We start from the raw sequence: 27,348 nt of genomic DNA, 5'->3' as shown, positions 1-27,348 counted from the left end.
CTTACTTTCTTTGGTGCAAATAAATACAACATACAACATAATACTTCATCCTTACAGTAGAACCAACCAAGCACCTCTCAATGAGACAGAGCCGGTGCCACTGCTATTTTACTAGTTGCTGGTCATTGATTATAATACACTAATGAGGTTTTCTCCACTGATGTATTGGGTTAGACAGCGTGCTGGCCCATAGACCCGATCACATCCACCCATTCCACTGTCTGTCCCCCACTCTAATAGAGGCCAACAGAGGCCAATATCATTGGTACTTCTCAAAATTGGGTTTGATGAATCAGTCCCTCCCTCCTGATTAAAACCCCTAATGGTTCTGCCACCAGTTGGCCTCTGGGTGGTGGGGTCCTGTTAGCATGTGAGGTCCTCACCATCATGGCTGACCCCCCTCATGACATAGGTTGTGTTATCAGGCCCTTCACCAGCAGGTGGTGCTGTGTATTGAAGTGTTTTTGATGACTCCTTTGCTACAAACACACCTCATGTATTTGTAGGTATTTGTCATGTGTTTGAGTCATGTGTTGTCGTCCTCTCCAGGTCCAGACTGTGCTCTGTCAGTACCATCCACAGAGTCTTATTGGGTGATGCCCAACGTCAAGCCCTTCGGACAGTCTCTGGGCAGGGCCTCCCATAAGAGTGTGGTCCACGGGAAACTCATGTGGGTCGTTGGAGGATACACCTTCAACTACAGCTCCTTCCACATGGTGCTCAAGTAAGGCACTGACGGAAGAGAGGCCTGGAACTGTCTGTCTGTCTGGCTGTGTGCCTGTCTGTCTTTTCCCATCGTTCTCTTCATCTCTCTGTGTCTATTTACCTCTTATATATTTGTCTCTCTCCTTCCTGGCATTTTGCCTTCTCTCTGTGGGTCTTTTGCTCCAAAACTCTCTCTCTCTCCTCTCTCCTACTTCATCTCTCTTTGTCTCCCTTTCCCTGTAATATCTCTCTGTATCACTAACTTCTCCCTCCACTCTCTATCTATCTATTTGTTGAATGTTCCCAGGCCTGACTCTTTTTTCCCCCTCTCTGCAGTTATAATATGGAGAGCAGCACTTGGGATGTGGTGCCAATCAATAGTGGTCCTCTGCAGAGATATGGCCATTCTCTGGCTCTCTACCAGGTAAAGCAGCTAATGGTCACAGCCCACTATCAGGGTGGATGTGTTCCTTCCATCTAGCTTTCTGTCATCAACTGGTACCATACACCTATATAGGGCTCTATACATCTATATACTGTAGGGTTCTCTCTCCGACTTTCTGTTTCTCTGGGGTTTTCTCTCTCCTTCACACATAAACTGTGTACATTTTATATAGGGTTCTCTCTCTCTCTCTCTCTCTGTGTTGGGTGAGGGAGCTAAGAGGATTGCCTCCCTGGGTCTGAGTAGAGATAACATTGCAGTAAGATTTATGTGGGGACCTCAGGGTTTGTCAGAGAGCAGAAGGGCTGCAGGCTTTGCTTCGGCTAACTGACACTTTGTCTCACTAGGGGAAACAAGCATGACCACATTTAAAAGGCCTGCTCTGCCTCTTCTCCCCTTGAAACTATAGGAGTCTGTCTGAATGACCTTCCCTGTTAAATAGAATGGCTGCCTCTGGCATGTATGTGTGACATTAAACTCTTCCTTTACTACTAAACTTGATTTTATATTTGATGTCTTACTATGATTGCTGACCTAAGGCGATTCAGCTTTGCTTACGTGAGTTGATTGGAAGTAGTATTTACAGCTCAAAGGTTATGGCTAGAAAGGCTGAGAAGTTTATTTTGGAACGACTCACTACATTACTTGCAGTTTAGAATGCTTTAAAATGGTACCTCCAAGGAAGACCTCACTAATTGTTTTGTCGTTAAAAAAAGCTGCACATACTAAAGGTTCCATATATTAACATACTTCCACTTACTGGTTTTAGAGCTAGCCTAAGCTGCAGTCTGTGTTTGGGACAGAGGTTGATATTTTTATTGTAGAATAAAACAGCCATGAGTTCAGACAGACGAAGACGCGAAGCGAGAGAGATGACTGGGCCCAAATTCTGTCTTCTCCAGCAAGCGTCATTCTTTCATTTTTTTTTCTCGCTCACCAAGCGTGGAATTTTTGTATGGAGGTCAATGAGAAGACCTGTTATGGCTTATTTGATTGAATAGAAGTTACGTACTGATTATGTTGTTACGATTGTGCTGATATAAGTAGGAATGGATGAAATATATTTGTGTGTTCCCCCATCTACACACAATGCCCCATCATGGAAAAGTGAGAATATGTTTTTAGACATTTTTGAAAATGTATTGAAAATTAAAAACATAAATATCTCATTGACATAAGTATCCCTGAGTCAATCATTTGTTGAATCACCTTTGGTTGCGATTACAGCTATGAGTCTTTCCACACCTGGATCAACATTTGCCCATTAATCTTTAATAGCAACTCCAGTAAAGATTTGGCCTTTTGTTTTCGGTTATTGACCAGCTGAAAGGTTAATTAATCTCCCAGTGTCTGGTGGAAAGCATACTTTTTATTCTGTCACTCTGTCAATTAGTTTAGTACTGTGGAGTAACTACAATGTGGTTGATCCATCCTGTTTTCTCCTATCACAGCCATTAAACTCTGTAACTGTTTTAATGTCACCATTGGCCTCATGGTGAAATCCCTGAGCGGTTTCCTTCCTCTCCAGCAACTGAGTTAGGAAGGATGTCTGTATCTTTGTAGTAACGGGGTGTATTGATACACCATCCAAGTCCATCCAAGTCTAATGAATAACTTCCCCATGCTCAAAGAGATATTCATTGTCTTTTTTTAAATTATTTGTTTTACCAATCGACCAATAGGTGCCCTTCTTTGCAAGGCATTGGAAAGCCTACCTGGTCTTTGTGGTTAAATCTGTGTTTGAAATTCACTGCTCGACTGAGGTACCTTACAGATAATTGTACACTCAGAGGCCAGTTTATTAGGTACACCAAACCGTGACCATTGGTCACGGTAATCCTATCCAAAACTGCAAATGAATGGCCCCCGCTAATGGCCTGGTACTCAGTGCTCTCTGGAATTAGAATAATATGAATGATGAGGACAAATGGTGATGGGAGTTAGAGCTCCCATTCCAAAAGGGAGCCCCGGACCCAATATGCATGAATTCATTTTTAAAACCCCCTTTGAAAGTACCTAAAGAACAACCGGTCGGATCCCCGTAAGGGAAGAGCTGAAAGCCAATTGTTTTTGCTACTTTATTAAATTTAAGCCAGAAAGAGAGAGCGAGAGAGAGAGGCACAGAGGGAGCATCTGTAGGTTATTAGGGAGTGGAGGCATAGCGGTGTCGGTGTGTACCTGTTGGCTTTTGGTCGCTGTAGCCTTTCTTTATCATTTCATTTTGAATTCTGTCATTTTAATTCCATCGTCCACTGATTAGATATCGCTAACTTGCTTGCCACACAAGCTGAGCAGCAATGCATTTGAGCGCATGCCTTTTTTTTTGCAACCTTTTCAAGGTTGCAAAATATAGAGTCCCATCATGAAACCCATATGTTTTGATTTCGAAGACATTCCCAGGTTTATAGGCCTTTTCACAAATACATAAATAGTGGATACTATTCTTGAAGTGTAGGCTGTATTAAATTGATTTATTAGACTTCTTTAAATGTAGATGTGCCGAAGGCGCACATCATCAGCTTATATAGAAGTCCGGAGATGATAAACATGTTGATGTTAATTAACGGTCGATTACCATGAGACCGGCAGTCATTTGCGTGACAATTACCGGCTGACAAAATGTCATGACTACCCCACCGTAGGTATGATTGTTGGTGCCAGGCACGCCGTATCCAGTAGCTCAGAAACCTCTGTTTAATGCCTCACAAATTATCGAAAGGACAGGCTACTTTGACACTGACAAACTAAGAATCTGAGATCAATAAAAACGACCTTGTCTCTTGAATCCATCAATAGCCTAGTCGTGTGGAGACACATATTATAGTCCTAAAAAAGCTTTCCAGATTCACTGACTCACCCAATGGTGCGCAGCTCACTCACCGGCGATGGCCGATGCGCTCTTGCCAAAAGCTTTTCTCTCTTGTTTTACTTTGTTAAACAATGCTGTTCGCTCAATAGGCCTATTATTAAAGGCCTATCACCGTCAAAGTATTGACTCTGATGTGAATACTATTTCTGGATTTGTGCAAACATTTCTAAAACCATGTTTTCACTTTGTCATTATTGGTTATTGTGTGTAGATGGTTGAAAAAGAGCATATATTCTATCCATTTTGAATTCAGGCTGTAACACAACATTTGGAATAAGTAAAGGGGTATGACTACTCCTTGAAAGCTGTGTGTGTGTGAGTGTGTGCATGCATGTGTGGACAGTCATGGCTGTGTGCCCACTTTTTCACTATACCCTTTCACATGTTCCATTCATGTGCTTGCTTTGAACACACTTAGCCCATCAAGTGTTCCTTTCTTAGTCACAGTGGTGTACCTGCACCACTGGTGTCTCCAGGTGTCAATTCATCAAAAACAGAAAACTTTCCGGGAAATGGAGGAGAGACGTATTTACTTGTACCTGTCTAACTCCCTCTCCTTCACTCTATTCATTTCCTCTGTGGGTGTGAAGAGCCCTGTTTGACTGCTGTTCTTCAGCCACCGGCCCCAAATACGGAAAGGAGCAATCCACAATTAGCATATAAATGGACACCTACGAGCTAGTGCAGCACAGAAATCAAGCCAACAAACCTGGAGTCTAGAGACAGGAACATGAGAGTATAGACTTTCAGAGTCAGGGAGAAGAGCATGTGTGGGTGTGACCATGCATGTTGTTGTTTATACATACATACACACACACACACCCCTACTCTCTCCCCTCCATACACACCATCCCCCTCACGTCTATAATTCAAGAGTCCTCCATCTACCCTGAAATATGTAATTCTTTTCTATCTCCCCTCTAAGGATTGAGAGATTACCATAAGCATCTGTCGCTGCTAGGAATATAGGCCGTCGCTCTTGCCCATTATCGATTTTATAATACCGACCAAAGCAATAGCTCGTCATTACGCGTGCATTCAGATCATATCGTTTATATAACATCCCCTGCTTGGCATTCACATTTTGTATTCACAAATAAAAAATGTCACCTTCAATAAAAGTCCCACTTTGTTGGGAATCGAGCTTCCGAGGGAGGCGTGGTAGAAACAGAAGCGTGGTGGTTGCTGCTCAGCTGGTGATGCCGTGGTTAAAACCCCCTCCAGCCGGTTGTGATTACCAATTGTGGGTTGGAGTGTGTGTTTGGTTGTGTGTCTTCCTCCCCCTCTGCTTCTACTACAGGACTCAGACCTCGCGAGTGTGAGAGAGTAATCTCTTGTGGACAGAGGCATGTAAAATGAATGGTATTAGGCTCAGTCAACAGGCTGTGGGAATGCGACGACTAACGAGGAACTTTGTTCCGGTACGCTGATTCTTCGGCACTGATCATTTGGACAAATCACGATTTCGCAGGTGCTCACATCTTTCGAGTTTCGGAAGGGGAGGGGACGTTTGGCTCATAGACTAGCCTGAAACTTGCAGAGTATCTTTCGCGTTAATATCTTTCTCCTCACATCTCTCCCCAGAACTTACTTAAGCATTTTACACAATTATGCAAGATGTTAGTTCTGGTTTTCCGAGATTAGTGAAACGTGATTCAGGTGGGTGCTGCGGTGCGTGCTGCGGTAATTTACAAGTAAGATAAGCAGATTTCCTTGACAGAAAATACATTGAGGCGCTTAAGGCAGTTGGTTCCCTGGTGGGATGTGTTTGTGGCCAGGGATACGGTATAATTGGCCCCGTGCTGTGTAGCAACACAGTGTATCACCTGTGCTAGGATGTTCCCTTCTTTGTTTCTGTGATGGTGGAGCTCCTCTAGGTTGACTGTACAGTACAATATGTTGCTTTATGGTTAGGAAATGGAGAGTTGCAGTAGAGTAGTAGTCTGCACTGTAAAAACAGCATGCCATAGCATGTGTGACTGTATTGCTATCTTAGATCACTGCAATGGCTGTAGTAGGTTTTTAGTTGCATATACTCTAAAAGCCTTTAGTTGCATAACTAACAGGTTAAGGTAGTTGATTGTTATCTGTAGTATCAGGTGATTCAGTGGTTGACTGCAGTGTGAGGCTGTAGCAGTAGTCTTTTTTATTGATTGTTCACGGTGCAACGTAGCTATACCAAGTGTGTGTATTTGGGGGTGTATTTGGGGTCCAGCTCCCACTCTGGCAGAACTGATACACACTATGGAGAAGCTCAAGGTCCTGCAGCTCAATTAGACACACACACACACACACACACACACACACACACACACACTGTCTCGCCTTCTTCTCATACTGAACACAAGCATGCACAGAGCAGACATATTGTCGAGGGCAGTCGGTGATAGAAACCCCTTTAATCTAGTCTGTCTTTACAAATATAAACACAATCTCTAACACATATTCTCTGTCATCTCATGTCTCTGATGTTTGCCCCTCTCCTCAGGACGACATCTACATGTATGGGGGGAAGCTGGAGGCCGGTTCAGGCAACGTGACAGATGAGCTGTGGGTCTTTAACATCCCTAGTCGAACTTGGTCCCTGAGGACCCCGAGCAGCCTGGTCCAGGGACAGCCCTACGCCGTGGAGGGACACTCCGCCCACCTGACTGAGCTGACCAATGGGGACCTGGTGATGGTGATCATTTTCGGCTACTCACCCGTCTACAGCTACATCAGCAAAGTGCAGGAGTACAACATCAGTAGGTCCAATAATGGATGTATGGATGAATCAAATGAAGGAGTGAATGAAGTCTGTCCCTCCATCTATCCATCCATTGATCTCTCTTGTCTGTCTTCTTAACCAATTGATTTGTCTCAGTCTGACGTTAATCAATCAGTGCACTGCTGAGTCCACCCTCCATTAGCCTGCTATATATCTGAGCCAAGAGAATCAGAGAATTGGGTTGTTAAGTGGTGTTAACAGCCATGATGAATAATCCCCATTTTTATTTTATCTTTATTTAACCAGGCAAGTCAGTTAAGAACAAATTCTTATTTTCAATGATGGCCTAGGAACAGTGGGTTAACTGCCTGTTCAGGGGCAGAACGGCAGATTTGTATCTTGTCAGCTCGGGGGTTTGAACTTACAACCTTCCGGTTCCTAGTCCAACGCTCTAACCACTGGGCTACCATGAATGATTTCAGATTTACATTCCACATGTACCCGATGGCAGATTTCGGAGCATTCCAAAATAGGCAAGGAGACATCAACATCCTCAGATGACCTCAACAACGTTGTATTCATTTCATGGTGCTCAACGATTAATACATTGTTGTTGGGGTCATCTTTGGGTGCTGCTGTCTCTCATCTATTTATGGAAGGCTCAGGATCTTTAATGTTTACCCAGATAACTCTTTTCCCATTAAAAAAAACTTTTGTAGCACCATTACCTGCATAGTACTCTGTGGCAGTCTTATTCTTATGATGGCAAGTACACTTACCGTCTATATACAGACACGTATACACCCCACAGTATCTTTTTGATCTTTTTTGTAAGATTGAATTTGATAATTTATTAACAACACACAACATACACATACAAATGACAACATCATACAAACATCAACTACATCACACCTGCCCAGACCCACTAGCACACAGCCCCATCTCCAGCTCGCGCATCACTTTCCTCCATATGGCCTGAAACAGAACCATTTTGTTTCTCTCCGTAGCCCATGTACTTTCAATATTTAAATCATAAATCATTCGATTTTTTCCCCATTGTGCTAATGATGGCGGATGATTGATTTCCAAGTTTTTAGTATACTTTTTTTCAAGACGATTGATAAGTAGAGAATCGTCTAACCAATCGGGTGTCTCACTACACCCCCAAATGCCATGTCTCCAAATACTTAGACAGACGGATTAAAAGTATGTTTACATTGTAATACTTCTGACAGCCAACTTTCTAGCTCCGCCCACAACTTCCGGAATTTATAGCATTCCCAGAAAGCATGGATTATTGAGTCATTATTAGTTTTACACTTAAGACACGACTCTGCTGTTGTGCTGTAGAATTTGTGAATGTTGTCTCTTGTATAATAAATCATATACATTAGCTTATAGTGGATTAAGTTTACATTTCCGTTAACTGTAATTTTGTTAGTTATGCTCCAACTTTCCCTCCATTGTGTGCCAGCATCAGTTATTTTTAAGTCTTGGTTAGTTTATATTAGTTTATATTATTTTCTAAGAGATTGTCAGTTGGATATGCCCTCTGCAAGGTTTTGTAGATCTTCCCTATCATATGAACATCCTTTTCTGACTCAAATAAGGTTATCCTCTTGACTGCGTTAGAGTCAAGGTCCTTTGACCAGAGCTAGTGACCACTGTTGAACGCCTAGGTTTTCATACCAGCAGATGGCGCTAAGCTACAGTGTTTTGAGGAGTAACAATCAGGTGAATGCCTGCATTACGAATCATTTCAGCCTATAGGAGACTCAAAGGCTGGACTGGGCTCACATTAAAGCCTGTGGAGAGAGTTTAAGAGGGAGGGAGGGGACATCTACAGTGTTGGATACTCCAGTCCTCGAGTACCTCCAATAGCACACAAAAAACACCTGATGGCTCTCTGGTCTTTAAGAGGAGGTGGCACCTAGGCAAGACCTTCTAGGAGAAGAAGACAATTAATGTGCCTGAGTTCTACAGGAAACTCACTTTATTACCTCCCTCTCTCCCTGCCCCTCATCTCTCTCCCCTCACTTCTCCCTCCCTCATATATCTCTCCCCTATCCCTCCCTCTCCATCTCAAACTAGTCCCCCCCCCCAAACAGTTTTTTTCCTATAATTAGTTTTATTTGGAGCACAATGGATATTGTGATATTTCATCAAATTTAGAGAGTTGTGTCACCATTTAGAAAGTCGAGTCTACCTTTTAGGTGACTTTCTATAAGTGAAAGGAAGAAGGAAATAGCTCACCTGACAAACTGTCAGTAAACTGTTTGACCTTCCCTCATTATCTACTTCTCACTTTCTCTATTTCCCTTCACTTGTGGGAGTTGGGAGGTCTGCTTCTCAGTGTACCACATGCTTCGTGGCCTCCCCCTCTCTCCAGCTCTCCCTCCATCTGTCACAAGGGGACTTGAAGTACATGGTGGAGCAGCCCGCTGGCTTGGTCTGGCTCCCAGAGTCAGCCTTTTACACACACTCTCATTTGACACACCCAGGCACACACACTCACGAGCATGGACGCTTATTTTCCATACCGTATGTCTCAAAGCTGATCCAATCATGTTGTCCCACTCACACTAAGATGCACTTCTCCTCTGCCTCTCTGTCACACAGGGACAAACTCCTGGCAGGTCCCTGAGACCAACGGGGCCATCGTCCAGGGTGGCTATGGCCACAGCAGTGTGTATGACAGCTCCGGCAGGTGTGTTTACGTCCACGGGGGCTACAAGGCCCTGCCTGCCAACAAGTATGGCCTGGTGGACGAGCTGTATCGCTATGAGGTGCAGACCCGGACCTGGTGAGTGCTATTAGGTTGGCAGAAAGTGTCTGTCTGTCTGTCAGCATGTCTGTCTGTCTCTCTCTGTGTTTGTGCTTGTATCAGCAGATGCATTATCACTTGAAAGTTCACAGGCTGTAACAATTTACCAGTCCTGAGAAAACTGTGACCCCAGTAGCAAAATGCATTTTTTTGCTAAATGTCGAGTGTACAGACGTTTGGCGTCTTACATTAGGTAGATGTTTAACATAGAGATGCTTGTCTTGCCTGTGTTCAGACACTGTGTCTAGACGCTCAGTGCTGGACAGCTGAAAGGCAGATTTGTCAAAGCACACTAATGCAATAGTCAGCATTGTGTTGCGAGGAGGTACTCATTATGTCCACATACCTAGACATTCAGCACCAAACACATGAGCATACTGGAAAGATACAGAAGGATGAGCTAGAGAGATTCACAGTGAAGCAGAGATTGTATACACAGTGTGATATGAAAGGAGGCCTCCGCTGAACCTTGACGGATGGATGAGCGACAGGGGAGGGTACACCCTTTCAATCTTCCCCCTCTCTCTCACTGTCTCTCTGTTTCCCATCATCCAGACTGTCACATATCCCTTGGGTTTGACAGTGACCAGTGTCTGTCTGCATGGCCAGTGTCTTTCTGTCTCTGTTGATCCTCAACTGGAGTTCTGTCTGTCTGCCTTTCATGTCAGTTGTATAGTCACTGTTAACTTATTGAGGCAGTTGATGTGCCCTCTTGACAAAGCTTGCTGACACATAGCACACAGTTTATTGCAATCGGTCCATTTATTTACAGTCGGTAGGTTGAATATACACTGAGGCTACTTAGGCAGAAATGGAATTTGGAGTTGTCAAACCCTTTCAGAACTAGGAAGTCTGTAAACCCCTACATACTCTATCTGTATCTATGGATAGTACAGTTGACGCTTAGGCAGACGGTGGGGACTGTGCACTTTGACCCTAGCAGAGGAGATGGGAGAGGATGAAATATTCCTGTAGAGTTTTGTGTGTGTGTGTGTGTGTGTCCATGGTGCCACATTATGGATGACGTCTGTCTGGGTATTTGACCTGGCCTATGGAGAGAGACCTTCAGACCAACTGTTCACTTGCATAAACCACATGACCCGGACTAGCCCACACACTGCTGTAATCAACACCCAGGGATGGGCACACGCGCACGCACACACTTATGCATGCACGCACATACATGCTCATAATTGACACGTTAAAACATTAGCATGGTGAATGTGTATGTGTGTTTGTGTTGACAGGATGATCCTTAGAGAGAGTGGTCTGGCACGGTACCTCCACACTGCAGTGCTGAGCAATGGGGCTCTGCTGGTGTTTGGAGGAAACACCCACAATGACACGTCCCTCAGTAACGGAGCCAAGTGCTTCTCGGCTGACTTCCTGGCCTACGACATAGGTAAGGACCAATCATATGCATTCAGACAAATCATAGGTAACAACCATCCCCTCCTCAACTGTTTTTGGTATGATGCAATCCTCATGTTTTGAACTGACTATATTTGACACCTTTGTCCTGAAAATACAAGTTACCGGTTTCAACCTCCAGGCATATGGTACATGTATAAATGTTACACACTCAATACATATACATACATAGTTAAGTGTAATCAACCCCAACCCCCTACCATACAATACCACACATTCCTCCATGCAGACATCATACATGTGATCTTCATTGTCACCAGCATGCGCCCACCCACCCACTCACATCAGAGTTGACCCCTGACCCCTAAAGCCACAGTTGTCATTTGTCATTTTCCACTGTTAGTTGCCTCCCAGGCCTGGACCCACACAGATCACACAGTGAGTGTAACCAAAGAAGAACTGGCAGGTGACATTCTGCAGCCTAAGGGAAAGTGTGTTCACTGACCTTTGACCTCAACAAAAAACGGCATTAGCCTTAGGCTGTTATGAAAGTCAAGTGGAAGTGTAAAGCTAAGATACCTTTCCATAGGGGTGAATGCACAGCCCCAATTACCTGAGATAGAAGATCACGTTCTAGTGTAACAGTGACAGTAGACATCCTTTAAAAAGTGGAACTAGCTCAAAAACCAAAAGCTAGTCATAACCACTCATGATTAGGGCTGTGGCGGTAATGTCATTTTGTCAGCCGGTTATTGTCATGTAAATGACTGCCGGTTTCACGGTAATTGACCTTTAATTAACATAAACCCGTTTAGCAAAAATCTATTTAATAAAACGCAAAATAAATCCATTATTTATTTTTAGACCGGTCTAAAGAAACATGATATGGAGAAAGTGTATTTCAGAAGAACCAAATGTCAGTCGGCCTACTATATGTTATTTGGCTATGCGCCATGCCATTGGCTAGTTCATTTAGCAGACAAGATATGCTTATGAGTCCCGTGCCATTATTTTATACTGTATGATTTTATTGTAAGAATAATATTATTGAACTTAGCTGAATAAAATAGAAAACGGATATTTTTCTCATTCCCGAGTGAGTGCGCATATGAAGTGGCTATGTTGAGTTATTTATTATTTGGTAAATGTAGTTGTGAAACCTTAGAATGTCTTAGAAATCAAAACATATATGGGCTGCATAATGCGATTATAGCTATTGACTATTTGAAAAAGTCACACACAAAAAGAAGTCAGTGAAAGATAGTCGCAGCGTCGTCCAAGTTAAGGGAGGGTTTAGCCGGAGGGCTTTACTTGGCTCATCACGCTCTAGCGACTCCTTGTGGAGGACCGGGCATATGCAGGCTGACTTTGGTTGTCAGTTGAACAGTGTTAAGGTTAAGCGGGCGGGTGTTAAGAAGCGCGGCTTGGCGGGTCATGTTTTGGAGAATGCATGACTCGACCTTCGCCTCTCCCGAGCCTGTTGGGGAGTTGTAACAATGAGACAAATTTGGGAGAAAAAAGGGGGTAGAAATTACAATAAAAATAAATAAAAATAAAGCTTGCCTTGGCTCAGGCGGCACACCCTGTTCTTTCATCAAGTGATCATATTTTCACCCATCAGACTATTCTTAATTTAATATTGTCTTTATTAATATGTACAATTTGTTTCGATATAGAATGGCCCATTATCAAATGGGTAGGAACAGGGGCAGGGGAAAAAATACATTAAACTAAATCATGCCAGGTAGGCTACTCTGGTTTTATAGGGGAGCAGAAATAGGCCTAAATATAGTAGCATCTGGGATCCTCATATGTTTATTGGCAACCATCAAAACTCTTCTTTCACACACAGGATTGCATATAGAAATGTCTGGGCTTATAAGAACAGTTATTTCACTCACATATTTCACCCAAACTCTGTATTGCCATGGGCTCTCCAACCATGTTTCTGCAGCTACCCAGCGCCTAATTTGGGAAACCAAGTGAAATCTGTTCGGGAACATCGATGGTAACATGTTTTCATAACGAAACGTACTGTATATATGCATATGGATGTTCTACATGCAACGTCTTAAATGTTTTGAATGAATCGTCACCTTAGAAAGCGCTGTCCAATTCGTTGTGTTTGGCTTTGAAACATCATCCACAATGACCATGTTTTCCACACAGTTTCAACCTATTGTTGAACTTCTTTTCTTCAAATTGGTCGATCACAGTGAGGTCAAAACATTTAGCCTAACGATGAGTTTTAAAAGCATGACACTGTTTTGATGATAAGTGTTTGATGTGATTTTCCATGGCATTTGCATTGATGTCAGAGCGGTTAGAGGGACAATAGAACCATGAGTACCAGGCCATTAGTGACCTGATGGTCGTTATGGAGTTGTGTACCACCAACGCATGTCCAGAGTGCATAACAGGAGATAACCGTGACTCAACTGTCACGTGGAATTTGACTGTGGTCATGACTTACGACTTCCGGTGTGGCGGTAATACGGTCACTGCAACAACTCATGATAGATTATTCATTACCCCCTGGTCAAGTAAAGTTATTTTGCCCTCTTTGGAGTTAGTAAGCTATCCTCTGCAAGATATGAAAGGGCGGTTTAGTACTAAAGGTTTAGAGTTATGTGTGGGTGTGTACGTGTGCGTGCCTTCCTGTGTGTGTGTGTTTGGACTACTTGGGGTTTTACTCGAAATCTCGGGATGTGAGTTACAGCTCACCTTTCAGTGCTGACAGTAATACAGTGGGGATCATTAACGCCCCATAAAGAGCTGCAGAATGGGAGCCGGCCAGATGGCGTCTGCTCTTTTATGAATATTTGTTTTGAATACAGTGACTCTGCAGGGGCATTACAGGACATTCAGCACAGGGAGGGAGGCAAGGGAGGAGGAGAGGGATGCGTCCTCAAATCTCGACAGCCAGCCCTTCCCTGACTCTGTTCACCAGCCACCCTTCACAAGTTTTACTGCACTGAGAGAGCAGGGGAGGGTTGATGGAGAATTCAAATAGAGCGATGGAGACAAAAGAAATAGCAAGATTGGGACGAGCAAGAGAGAAAGAGGAGACAACATTAAGTCAATGAGTCATTAAGGTAGTAGATGTAGCAATGCATTCAAAGAAAGAGAATGCATTAAAGCGGAACGTTTATCCGCTAATTAGAAGATGTAGCAAATCCAGATAAGGACGAGATGTTTGAAGAACTTGACTGTAGCTTTCTCCAGCAGTCATGGAGGGTCACTGCTCAACTTTCATTCTTAGTCATTTTAATCGCCAGTCCAATCACCTTGAGTAGGCCACTCCCAATGGATAAAAAGTCCAATGTCACTTTTATGATCCGAAAGCAACTGATTGTTTTATGTTCAAGGTGTTAGGCTAGACTGATGCTTGGCTTGGGGAATGTGGTCTAGACTCTTCACTCAAGCCCAGGCAAAACCAATCTCTGTGATTGGAGCTCCGTTATATAGGCCAGTGTTTTGCCAGACATGGCCTCTTGGCGACCTGTCATTCATTATAGTCCCTGAGGACTGGGTTGTCACTGGACATTGTTGACTCATTTCATTACAGAGCCAAATTAACAATCTCCATTATCAGCCTCTTATAGAGAGAACAGGTTTGTGGAAGGCATTTTCTCTGTATTGCTTTTATAATAATGGAGCAATTTTTCTTATAAAACATGCCTGAACCTACTATAGACCAAAACATAGCTATAGTGAAGGTTGCTTCTTACTCAAGTATTGCTGAAAGACATTGTAGCCTACTACAGTATATATGAGATGAGTCAACAGGTTTTTCTAGTTGAATGTGTTAAAAGTCTCATTTATTAGTTAATGGACTGATATGACTTCTTCTCGTCTCCGCTCGTCTCTCTGTGAGCTAATTAATTAGTTCCACCTGTGGAAGAGGCCTCACTCTACCGCTCCCTCTCTCTATCGGCCCCGCCACGCACGCTGAGAGACGGTTTTAAGCGCTAATTTGTTTTTGTTTTTCTCTGCTAACCTTGGAGGGGGAGAGCGTTATTAGCTTTTTGTGTTTTTCTTCTGCGAGAGATTTAATTCAGGTCGACACAGATGGCAGTTTTAATTTGCGTTTAATCCCCCCCCCCCCCCCTCATTACCCCATCTTCATACTTCTAATTAGATTTGGGGGAAATGAACTCTAATTAAAAATGTTTTGTCCCCACACCCCCTGAAAGGCAACTGGCAGCGCTGTCTTCAACAAGAGTGACCTGTTTATATTGGAGCTCCAGACAGTGTCTCTCAAAGCAGCCCCCGACCACAAAAACACATTTCATTAAGTTTGCCATTTGAATGAGTTTGATTTCCCCATCACTCTCGACTCTGGTGCAGATTTGGTCTGCTGATTCTCCTGTCATCTCCCCCGTTCTATGTGTACATTATTCATGGTTCCTCTGCCAATATCCTGGGAGGAAATGAAAAAGGGGGACCATTGTGATAAGTATCAGTGAGTTTCATTATAGAGAGTCATCTCCAGCCATCTCCAGTACACCTCAGGTGGTTGGAAGACCCAATGGGCTGTCTGTCAGTGCATGTCTGGGGTATGGATTCACTCTAGCTCCAGGCTTCAGGATAGGTAGTAGGCCTCAGATAGTGTTAACGTCAGGATTCCAATTTAACTACTGGTGGTCTGTCACAAATACTTATTTTGGTCTGTCCCTTTAGCCACTGCATCACCTATGCACATCTCTATCTTATGCGACTATCACAAAGTACCGTCGGTCTGAGTCTGACCAGCTGAGAGAGAGTGTTAGAATGATTGACGTTTAAATGCGATCACACCATGACCCTGTCAGAGAGCAACTTGGTCTTTCGGAAGTGATTACAGCGCCTTCTGATTTGGACTGGTGTTGTTGACTTGTCTTTCCCTTTAAACACGGTCCCAATTAGCCAAGCACTTGCGTGGTCGTTTGCAACCTGGCTGCACAATTAACTCCCAAGCACAGTTTATATTGGACAACTAATCTGGGTAAATGGCACATTTACATATTAATGCAATAGTGGACGTGTGGGTTGTAAAGCATCAGAAAGCTGTAAAATGAAATGCTAAAATACACGATCGTGATTGCTCTTAGAGCCATTACTCTGAACCACAGCCTAGAATCCCCAACAGACAAGATCAATGGATGGTTAAACTGGTTTGTGAAGTCATATTCAGAGGCAGCCACATAATAAACAATTCAAAGACATTATGTTAAGAGGTTGGCGTTTATACTCTCCGAGGATCCCACTAACAGCGAGGAAACTGAACGTTGTACCTCTCTCAATTTAACATGATTTGGCTCGTGATATTAACAAAGTGAAGAAATCGGCTTTGCCTACTATCATTTTCTCTCTGTTATTATTTGTTTGCTCTGAGCAGAATGGTAGATAATCACTGACAGACAAATTGTCTAGCTGTATTGTGGGCTGTGTTGTCAGAGCTGCTCCAGGTAGACTTGTTGTAGCCTACCCACGGATCAGTGCGGTACCTGACCGGGGTCCTAGGAGATTGGTAATCAAACTACCATTAAGGCGCTGTGTGCCCACCACCACCACCCCAGAATTGTCTAATAGCAGCTGCAGTGGATTCAACTTTAATTATGGTTATTTATGCAATCGTAAAAGGCATCTTTTCTAGCTGCAGTTAGTTGTTTATGATGGCCCTGTTTCTAGGGTATGGCCCCTAGTGCTCTGCTATGCTCACACACAGTGTTAATCACTGCTGGGCTTGACACACCCAGCTCTATAGGGGACCATGATATTCATACAGGCCATTCTCCACAGCCTCTGTTCAAAGGATTCTCATACGTTTTAATAATGTAGAGTTGACACTTCCATTGTAGATTATGTGTGTGTGTGCAATTGTGCAGACGTGGTGTGTGTGTGTACCCAGTCTCAGGTCTCACAGATATTCTGTCTTAGTGGCTCTGGTACTTACTGTATTCTGTGTTTCAATGTGTGCAGTAGGGTGGTATGGTACAGGCCTACTGAAATTAAATCCAAGCAGGAAAGGAACACAACTTTTCCCCCTCAATCTGGAGTCCAGAGGGTTGCCTGTCACAGTTGCTGGTGATAGTATGAGTATGGTGTGGAGGGAGAGTCGCAGTAAATAACCAGAACAGCTCATAGGGCAGAAGCCTATCTCCCTTTTCTGTAGCATGAGGCAGCTTGATGTACAAGTACAACCGTCTGGAAAGGATGCTAGTCTATTGTAGGGCCTTCACCCCAATCTTTCTGCTCTGCTTAGCACTGCTTAGCTGAGTGCTAAGCAGAGACACATTAGGACCCATTTTTACAGCCTTTGGTATGACTCACAACCTTCCAATCTCAGGGCGGACACTCTAACCACAAGGACATCGAGTTGGTCTAGAGTCGCAGTGGAGGTATCAATTTTGGGTATTGTTTGCTTGATACACGTTTCTACTGAAGCAAAAACGGATCATGTGCATGTTTGTTCTTTTCAGCTTGTGATGAATGGAAAGTCCTGCCCAGGCCAGATCTCCACCGTGATGTCAACCGCTTTGGCCACACCTCTGTTGTCAGCAATGGGTCAGTCACTCACATCCACTATAATGCTCCTCCGTTACTTTTTTTATTTTTTTATCTCACAGTTTCCTGACATCAGTTTCCTCAGTGTTACCTGGTAATGATGTGTACTTCCTGCGTTGTGTTCTCGGTAACACTTCATTTGGATAGTTCATCTGTAGATGCTCTACAGACTAGCAGTAACATTTCAACTATCTACTAACCCTAATCTTAACTCCTATCCTAACCCTAAACATAACCCTTGCCCTAACTCTAACCTTAACCCTTACCCTTATTCTTAGCCTAACGCAAACCCTTACCATGACCTTAACAAGCAGTTGCTTATCAACAGATTGTTTGTTGATGGTATGACCATTTGCAGAGCATCTATAGATGGATTATCAAAATAAAGTGTGATCGTGTTCTCTCCCCAGGTCCATGTATGTGTTTGGAGGCTTCTCTGGTGTGCTGCTGAATGACGTGCTGGTCTACACCCCTCCCAGCTGCCAGGCCTTCGATGAGGAGCAGCGCTGTGCCAACGCTGGCCCTGGTATCCGCTGTGTCTGGTTCAAGGACCACTGTGTCCCTTGGGACACCGGCCATGCCAACGGCAGCTTGCCCGCTCTCTTCTGCCCACCACGCACCAGTACGTGTTGCATGACATTGCTCTGTATTCTGTATTCATAGGATACATGTGTTGACACATTTTTATCTGCATATTTGTCATGGGGGAGGGTCGGTTTCGCTTCCCCCTCTGGTAGTTAGCTGACTAATGGATACATGTAGGGCTGTTGCGGTGCCCGTATTACCGACACACCGGCGGTCACGAGTGATGAAGGCAGTCAAATGCCACGTGAACCTTTAGTCACGGTAACCTTTAGTCACGGTAATTAGGCTTCTCCAAGCTCGGATGCTGCTGATGGTCATTAGTAGTGTACCAAACTTGCTAACTGCCTGGTACTCAGCACTCTATTGTCCTTCTAATCACTCTGACATCAATACAACAAAAAAATCCACTGCCCCTGCTTCGGTACAGGTGCATGATAATGGTCCATTCTAAATCAAAACAAATTTCATACATGTATTATTTAGTATATGTAAAGACAAGATTAAATCAAGAATAGTCTGATGGATGACAAAATTCACTTGTGAATTATATATGATCTGTTGTGAATGATGCCCAGCATAAGAAAAAATTATAAAAATTATAAATCATATTCGCACACATCATGTAGTCTAGCCCATAGGCCTATATGTTTTAATAAGGTTTGTATCACAACTAAAGTGTCCAAATAACTTCAAATTAAGCACATAATCCGCTTTACAAGGGGTGTAGAGCCTAACTGGCATACATAAGCAGTGCCTGTTTGGGGAAGATCATTTTCACCATAAAAATGCACCTTTATAATAAAAGCATTACATGCATAATTGCATTTGTGGTCACTTTTGATAATGGTGTTTTCTGCTAATGGAACATTCGCGCTTATAGCCTACTAACATGTGCGCATTGCTGCATTTATAATGTGAAGAAATAGCCTAATAGTTTATCAACATTTTAAGCTAAACATTCTGATTCTATTGGTATTAATTTGGGATCTATCGAATCCCAAAACTATCTTTGGAATATTTATTTCTCACACAGAATAGAATGTCGACCTTTGTATTATGGGGGATAGTAGATTGACAGAGGCTAGTGCTTTTGCTGTTCGTTAGGCCTACTGATCTTATTGGCTGACAAAAAAGTAAATGTGGACATTTCTTCCAATATCTATAATATGCACCTCAGGGAGAAGGGCACAGCGGCCACTGGCCATAAAACGGCATGATTTAAAAAAAAAAGTGCATTATGGCCACACCAAGGGGATGCCGCCGTGAAATTATAGGCATTATCAAGTGCTTGTCAAATTGTGAATGAGTGACTGATGTAGTGTGTACAGTTTGCGCACACACTTTCAAGCTACTTTTTTCAAATCATCATTAGTCGCATCATGTAGCCTTACAATGTATTAAAAATCAAAACATGTAGCCTAACTAAAGTTACATTCATAACTCTAAATTAAGCATATAGGAATACCTATTTCTTTGTTTCATGTGCGCACTCCCTCAAATTGTTTGGAGAAAATATGTATTTTTTTATTCAGCTTTGTTCAATTGTATTCTTCATACTCTAAAATAATGCCATGGAATTCTAAGCAAATCTTGTCTGCTAAATGAACTAAGTGTAGCCCACAGCCATTTGGCATAGCCACATCAGGACCTAACATAAGGACTACTCAGAGTATGCTATTCTGTTCTTCTGAAATAGACATTTTCTTCATATCATGCTTCTTTAGACCTGTCTAAAATAAATAATAGATTTATTGCGAAGGTGTAGGCTACATTACATGGATTTATTGCAAAGGTGTAGGCTACATTACATGGCTTTATTGCGAAGGTGTAGGCTACATTACATGGATTTATTGCGAAGGTGTAGGCTACATTACATGGATTTATTGTGAAGGTGTAGGCTACATTACATGGATTTATTGTGACGGTGTAGGCTACATTACATGGATTTATTGCGAAGGTGTAGGCTACATTACATGGATTTATTGTGAAGGTGTAGGCTACATTACATGGATTTATTGCGAAGGTGTAGGCTACATTACATGGATTTATTGTGAAGGTGTAGGCTACATTACATGGATTTATTGTGAAGGTGTAGGCTACATTACATGGATTTATTATGAAGGTGTAGGCTACATTACATGGATTTATTGCGAAGGTGTAGGCTACATTACATGGATTTATTGTGATGGTGTAGGCTACATTACATGGATTTATTGTGATGGTGTAGGCTACATTACATGGATTTATTGTGAAGGTGTAGGCTACATTACATGGATTTATTGTGATGGTGTAGGCTACATTACATGGATTTATTGTGAAGGTGTAGGCTACATTACATGGATTTATTGTGAAGGTGTAGGCTACATTACATGGATGTATTACTTTTTCAAATGTAGATGTTCCGAAGGTCTGCATCAGTGGCTTGTAGGCTATTTGTGGAAGCCAGGAGATGCTAATTGTGTTTATGGTAATTAACGGTCAATTACTGTGAGACCGACAGTTATTTGCTTGACAATCACTGGCTGACAAAATTTTGTGAACCCCACAGCCCTAGTTACAGGTTCTATAGTTGAGCCGTCCATGATGGAACCAATCCTCATTTCACATCAAACTCTCTTGTTCCTACCTGCCTATTATACTGTGCTGTATGAATCATTACCCTTTTTGAGAGTAATAATAATTCTGATTCCTCGTAAGGCCTGTGTACATAGTGGTGGGAACAAAAGGTCAGGACCAACACAATTATCCCATTCGGAGGCAAATACAATTATGTTGGAAATACACTCACAAGGTTGCAGAAACACCTGTATTGTGTTTTAGAGTGTTATCGGAGGTGAATTGGACCGACCGGTGATTAACTAATTAAAGGACTAATTGATGACAGATTATCACAGTTTATCCTCTGTCCTTCTCTATCCGTTCATTTGTCAGTGGCTGCTGGCATGGAGGGTATGAGTTGAAATTGGCTCTACAGGGCAAATAGAAATGAAAGGCATATTGAGCTAGACCCATCTACCTTTTTGTTTTCCTACTGAGAAGGTGGTGTTGCAGGTGGCATTTTCATGACGACCCTGTTTTTTGTTTTTCTTGATTAAGTCAACGGCGCCGAAGGGGATGGCTGCCGTTTTACGGACTCCTAACCAACTGTACTATTTTAGTTAGTTAGTTTTAGTTTTTTCACATTGTTTGTAACTAATTTTGTACATAATGTTTCTGCTACCATCTCTTATGACCGAAAATAGCTTTTGGACATCAGAACAGCGATTACTCACCTCAAACTGGATAAAGATTATTTCTTTAATGAGTCCAATGCAAAGGATATACTGCTTTGTCCGATCTACGATTAAGACTATCCTACCAATGGATGCTACGCTACAGGACTGTTTTGCTAGCACAGACTGGATGTGTTCTGGGATTCATCCAATGGCATTGAGGAGTATACCACCTGTCACTTGCTTCACCATTAAGTGCATCAACGACATCATCCCACAGTGACCGTACGTACATATCCCAACCAGAAGCCATGGATTACAGGCAACATCCGCACCGAGCTAAAGGCTCGAGCTGCCGCTTTCAAGGAGCAAGACGCTTATAAGAAATCCTGCTATGCCCTCAGACGAAACAAGGCCAGATGGATTACCAGGACGTGTACTGAAAGCATGCGCGGACGAACTGGAAAGCGTCTTCACTGACATTTTCAACCTCTCTTTGGCCGAGTCTGTAATACCTACATGTTTCAGACAGACTACCATAGTCCATGTTCCCAAGAAAGCAAAGATAACCTGCCTAAATGATTACCCCCCTCCCCCCGTAGCACTCATGAAGTGCTTTGAAAGGCTTATCATGGCTCACATGAACACCGTCATGCCGGAAACCCTAGACCCTCTCCAATTATCATACCGTCCCAATAGATCCACAGATGATGCAATCTCAATCGCACTCTACCATGCCCTTTCCCACCTGAACAAAAGGAACACCTATGTGAGAATGCTGTTCATTGACTTCAGCTCAGCGTTCAACACCATAGTACCCAGAAAGCTCATCACTAAGCTAAGGACACTTGGACTAAATACCTCCCTCTGCAACTGGATCCTGAAGGGCCGCCCCCAGGTGGTGAGTGTATGCAACAACAACATCTGCCACGCTGATCCACAACACGGGGGCCCCTCAGGGGTGCGTGATTAGTCCCCTCCTGTACTCCCTGTTCACCCACAACTGTGTGGCCAAGCACGACTCCAACACTATCATTCAGTTTGCTGACGACACAACAGCGTCAGCAAACTAGTAGGCCTGATCACCGACAACGATGAGACAGCCTATAGGGAGTAGGTCAGAGACCTGGCAGTGTGGTGCCAGGACAACAACCTCTCCCTTAATGTGAGCAAGACAAAGGAGCTTATCATGGACTATAGGAAAATGAGGGCCAAACAGGCCCCTATTAATATCGACGGGGCTGTAGTGGAGCGGGTTGTGAGTTTCAAGTTCTTTGCTGTCCACATCACCAACAAACTATCATGGTCCAAACACATCAAGACAGTTGTGAAGATGGCACGACAACACCTTTCCCCCTCAGGAAACTGAAAAGATTTGGCATGGGTCCCCAGATCCTCAAAAAGTTTTACAGCTGCACCATCGAGAGCATCCTGACCGATTGCATCACCGCCTGGTATGGCAACTGCTCGGTTTCTGACCATAAGGCGCTACAGCGGGTAGTGCATACGGCCCAGTACATCACTGGGGCCAAGCTTCCTGCCATCCAGGACTTATATACTAGGAGGTGTCAGCAGAAGGCCCAAAAATTGTCAAAGACTCCAGTCACCCAAGTTGTAGACTGATCTCTCTGCTACCGCACGGCAAGTGGTACACGGCACGGCAACAGCTTCTACCCCCAAGCCATAAGAATGGCCACCCGGACTATTTACATTGATAACCCCCCTTTGTTTTTACTCTGCTGCTACTCGCTGTTTATTATCTATAAAGTCACTTTACCCCTAACTACAGTTGAAGTGGAAGTTTACATACACCTTAGACAAATACATTTAAACTCAGTTTTTCACAATTCCTGACAATTAATCCTAGTAAAAATTCCCTGTCTTAGGTCAGTTAGGATCACCACTTTATTTTAAGAATGTGAAATGTCAGAATAATAGTAGAGAGAATGATTTATTTCAGCTTTTATTTATTTCATCACATCCCCAGTGGGTCCACTCAAATAGAATTTGGTAGCATTTCCTTTAAATTGTTTAACTTCGGGTCAAACATTTCGGTTAGCGTACCACAAGCTTCCCACAATAAGTTGGGTGAATTTTGGCCCATTCCTCTTGACAGAGCTAGAGTAACTGAGTCAGGTTTAGTGGCCTCCTTACTCGCACACGCTTTTTCAGTTCTGCCCACACATTTTCTATGGGATTGAGGTCAGGGCTTTGTGATGGCCACTCCAATACCTTGACTTTTTTGTCCTTAAGCCATTTTGCCGCAACTTTGGAAGTATGCTTGGGGTCGTTGTTCATTTGGAAGACCCATTTGGGACCAATCTTTAACTTCCTGACTGATGTCTTGAGATGTTGCTTCAATATAAATCAAATCAAATCAAAATCAAATCAATTTTTTTTTTTTATTTCACCTTTATTTAACCAGGTAGGCTAGTTGAGAACAAGTTCTCATTTACAACTGCGACCTGGCCAAGATAAGGCATAGCAGTGTGAACAGACAACACAGAGTTACACATGGAGTAAACAATTAACAAGTCAATAACACAGTAGAAAAAAGGGGAGTCTATATATACATTGTGTGCAAAAAGGCATGAGAAGGTAGGCAAATAATTACAATTATGCAGATTAACACTGGAGTGATAAATGATCAGAAGGTTATGTACAGGTAGAGATATTGGTGTGCAAAAGAGCAGAAAAATAAATAAATAAAAACAGTATGGGGATGAAAATGGGTGGGCTATTTACCAATAGACTATGTACAGCTGCAGCGATCGGTTAGCTGCTCAGATAGCAGATGTTTGAAGTTGGTGAGGGAGATAAAAGTCTCCAACTTCAGCGATTTTTGCAATTCGTTCCAGTCACAGGCAGCAGAGAACTGGAACGAAAGGCGGCCAAATGAGGTGTTGGCTTTAGGGATGATCAGTGAGATACACCTGCTGGAGCGCGTGCTACGGATGGGTGTTGCCATCGTAACCAGTGAACTGAGATAAGGCGGAGCTTTACCTAGCATGGACTTGTAGATGACCTGGAGCCAGTGGGTCTGGCGACGAATATGTAGCGAGGGCCAGCCGACTAGAGCATACAAGTCGCAGTGGTGGGTGGTATAAGGTGCTTTAGTGACAAAACGGATGGCACTGTGATAAACTGCATCCAGTTTGCTGAGTAGAGTGTTGGAAGCAATTTTGTAGATGACATCGCCGAAGTCGAGGATCGGTAGGATAGTCAGTTTTACTAGGGTAAGTTTGGCGGCGTGAGTGAAGGAGGCTTTGTTGCGGAATAGAAAGCCGACTCTTGATTTGATTTTCGTTTGGAGATGTTTGATATGGGTCTGGAAGGAGAGTTTAGAGTCTAGCCAGACACCTAGGTACTTATAGGTGTCCACAAATTCAAGGTCGGAACCATCCAGGGTGGTGATGCTGGTCAGGCGTGCGGGTGCAGGCAGCGAACGGTTGAACAGCATGCATTTGGTTTTACTAGCGTTTAAGAGCAGTTGGAGGCCACGGAAGGAGTGCTGTATGGCATTGAAGCTCGTTTGGAGGTTAGATAGCACAGTGTCCAAGGACGGGCCGGAAGTATATAGAATGGTGTCGTCTGCGTAGAGGTGGATCAGGGAATCGCCCGCAGCATGAGAAACATCATTGATATATACAGAGAAAAGAGTCGGCCCGAGAATTGAACCCTGTGGCACCCCCATAGAGACTGCCAGAGGACCGGACAGCATGCCCTCCGATTTGACACACTGAACTCTGTCTGCAAAGTAATTGGTGAACCAGGCAAGGCAGTCATCCGAAAAACCGAGGCTACTGAGTCTGCCGATAAGAATACGGTGATTGACAGAGTCGAAAGCCTTGGCAAGGTCTATGAAGACGGCTGCACAGTACTGTCTTTTATCGATGGCGGTTATGATATCGTTTAGTACCTTGAGCGTGGCTGAGGTACACCCGTGACCGGCTCGGAAACCAGATTGCACAGCGGAGAAGGTACGGTGGGATTCAAGATGGTCAGTGACCTGTTTGTTGACTTGGCTTTCGAAGACCTTAGATAGGCAGGGCAGGATGGATATAGGTCTGTAACAGTTTGGGTCCAGGGTGTCGCCCCCTTTGAAGAGGGGGATGACTGCGGCAGCTTTCCAATCCTTGGGGATCTCAGACGATATGAAAGAGAGGTTGAACAGGCTGGTAATAGGGGTTGCGACAATGGCGGCGGATAGTTTCAGGAATAGAGGGTCCAGATTGTCAAGCCCAGCTGATTTGTACGGGTCCAGGTTTTGCAGCTCTTTCAGAACATCTGCTATCTGGATTTGGGTAAAGGAGAACCTGGAGAGGCTTGGGCGAGTAGCTGCGGGGGGGGGGGAGCTGTTGGTCGAGGTTGGAGTAGCCAGGCGGAAGGCATGGCCAGCCGTTGAGAAATGCTTGTTGAAGTTTTCGATAATCATGGATTTATCGGTGGTGACCGTGTTACCTAGCCTCAGTGCAGTGGGCAGCTGGGAGGAGGTGCTCTTGTTCTCCATGGACTTCACAGTGTCCCAGAACTTTTTGGAGTTGGAGCTACAGGATGCAAACTTCTGCCTGAAGAAGTTGGCTTTAGCTTTCCTGACTGACTGTGTGTATTGGTTCCTGACTTCCCTGAACAGTTGCATATCGCGGGGACTATTCGATGTTAGTGCAGTCCGCCACAGGATGTTTTTGTGCTGGTCGAGGGCAGTCAGGTCTGGAGTGAACCAGGGGCTATATCTGTTCTTAGTTCTGCATTTTTTGAACGGAGCATGCTTATCTAAAATGGTGAGGAAGTTACTTTTAAAGAAAGACCAGGCATCCTCAACTGACGGGATGAGGTCAATGTCCTTCCAGGATACCCGGGCCAGGTCGATTAGAAAGGCCTGCTCACAGAAGTGTTTTAGGGAGCGTTTGACAGTGATGAGGGGTGGTCGTTTGACTGCGGCTCCGTAGCGGATACAGGCAATGAGGCAGTGATCGCTGAGATCCTGGTTGAAGACAGCGGAGGTGTATTTGGAGGGCCAGTTGGTCAGGATGACGTCAATGAGGGTGCCCTTGTTTACAGAGTTAGGGTTGTACCTGGTGGGTTCCTTGATGATTTGAGTGAGATTGAGGGCATCTAGCTTAGATTGTAGGACTGCCGGGGTGTTAAGCATATCCCAGTTTAGGTCACCTAACAGAACAAACTCTGAAGCTAGATGGGGGGCGATCAATTCACAAATGGTGTCCAGGGCACAGCTGGGAGCTGAGGGGGGTCGGTAGCAGGCGGCAACAGTGAGAGACTTATTTCTGGAGAGAGTCATTTTCAAAATTAGTAGTTCGAACTGTTTGGGTATGGACCTGGAAAGTATGACATTACTTTGCAGGCTATCTCTGCAGTAGACTGCAACTCCTCCCCCTTTGGCAGTTCTATCTTGACGGAAGATGTTATAGTTGGGTATGGAAATCTCAGAATTTTTGGTGGCCTTCCTGAGCCAGGATTCAGACACGGCAAGGACATCAAGGTTAGCAGAGTGTGCTAGAGCAGTGAGTAAGACAAACTTAGGGAGGAGGCTTCTGATGTTGACATGCATGAAACCAAGGCTTTTTTGATCACAGAAGTCAACAAATGAGGGTGCCTGGGGACATGCAGGGCCTGGGTTTACCTCCACATCACCCGCGGAACAGAGAAGGAGTAGTATGAGGGTGCGGCTGAAGGCTATCAAAACTGGTCGCCTAGGGCGTTGGGGACAGAGAATAAGAGGAGCAGGTTTCTGGGCATGGTAGAATATATTCAGGGCATAATGCGCAAACAGGGGTATGGTGGGGTGCGGGCACAGCGGAGGTAAGCCCAGGCACTGGGTGATGATGAGAGAGGTTGTATCTCTGGACATGCTGGTTGTAATGGGTGAGGTCACCGCATGTGTGGGGGGTGGGACAAAGGAGGTATCAGGGGTATAAAGAGTGGAACTAGGGGCTCCATTGTAAACTAAAACAATGATAACTAACCTGCACAACAGTATACAAGGCATATTGACATTTGAGAGAGACATACAGCGAGGCATACAGTAATCACAGGTGTTGAATTGGGAGAGCTAGCTAAAAC

At 43.9% G+C, this 27,348-nt stretch overlaps 1 protein-coding gene across 4 annotated transcripts in view; it reads left to right on the top strand.

Moving 5' to 3' along the window:
• LOC110502559 (attractin-like protein 1) overlaps nucleotides 1–27,348 on the top strand; it is a 349,969-nt gene that overhangs the window by 70,323 nt on the left and 252,298 nt on the right. For all 4 annotated transcript variants that reach the window (XM_036960140.1, XM_021580677.2, XM_036960141.1 and 1 more), the window contains exons 6-12: nucleotides 550–724; nucleotides 1,042–1,129; nucleotides 6,505–6,760; nucleotides 9,346–9,529; nucleotides 10,798–10,952; nucleotides 17,386–17,470; nucleotides 17,881–18,092. In XM_036960140.1, the coding sequence (XP_036816035.1) occupies nucleotides 550–724; nucleotides 1,042–1,129; nucleotides 6,505–6,760; nucleotides 9,346–9,529; nucleotides 10,798–10,952; nucleotides 17,386–17,470; nucleotides 17,881–18,092 (1,155 nt within the window). The remainder of the gene's footprint in view (nucleotides 1–549; nucleotides 725–1,041; nucleotides 1,130–6,504; nucleotides 6,761–9,345; nucleotides 9,530–10,797; nucleotides 10,953–17,385; nucleotides 17,471–17,880; nucleotides 18,093–27,348) is intronic.

The sequence above is a fragment of the Oncorhynchus mykiss genome, chromosome 23 (genome assembly GCF_013265735.2).
Source record: "Oncorhynchus mykiss isolate Arlee chromosome 23, USDA_OmykA_1.1, whole genome shotgun sequence".
NCBI lineage: Eukaryota > Metazoa > Chordata > Actinopteri > Salmoniformes > Salmonidae > Oncorhynchus > Oncorhynchus mykiss.
The sequence above is the reverse complement of the archived record's forward strand: the minus strand, read 5'-3'. Positions and strand labels throughout refer to the sequence as shown.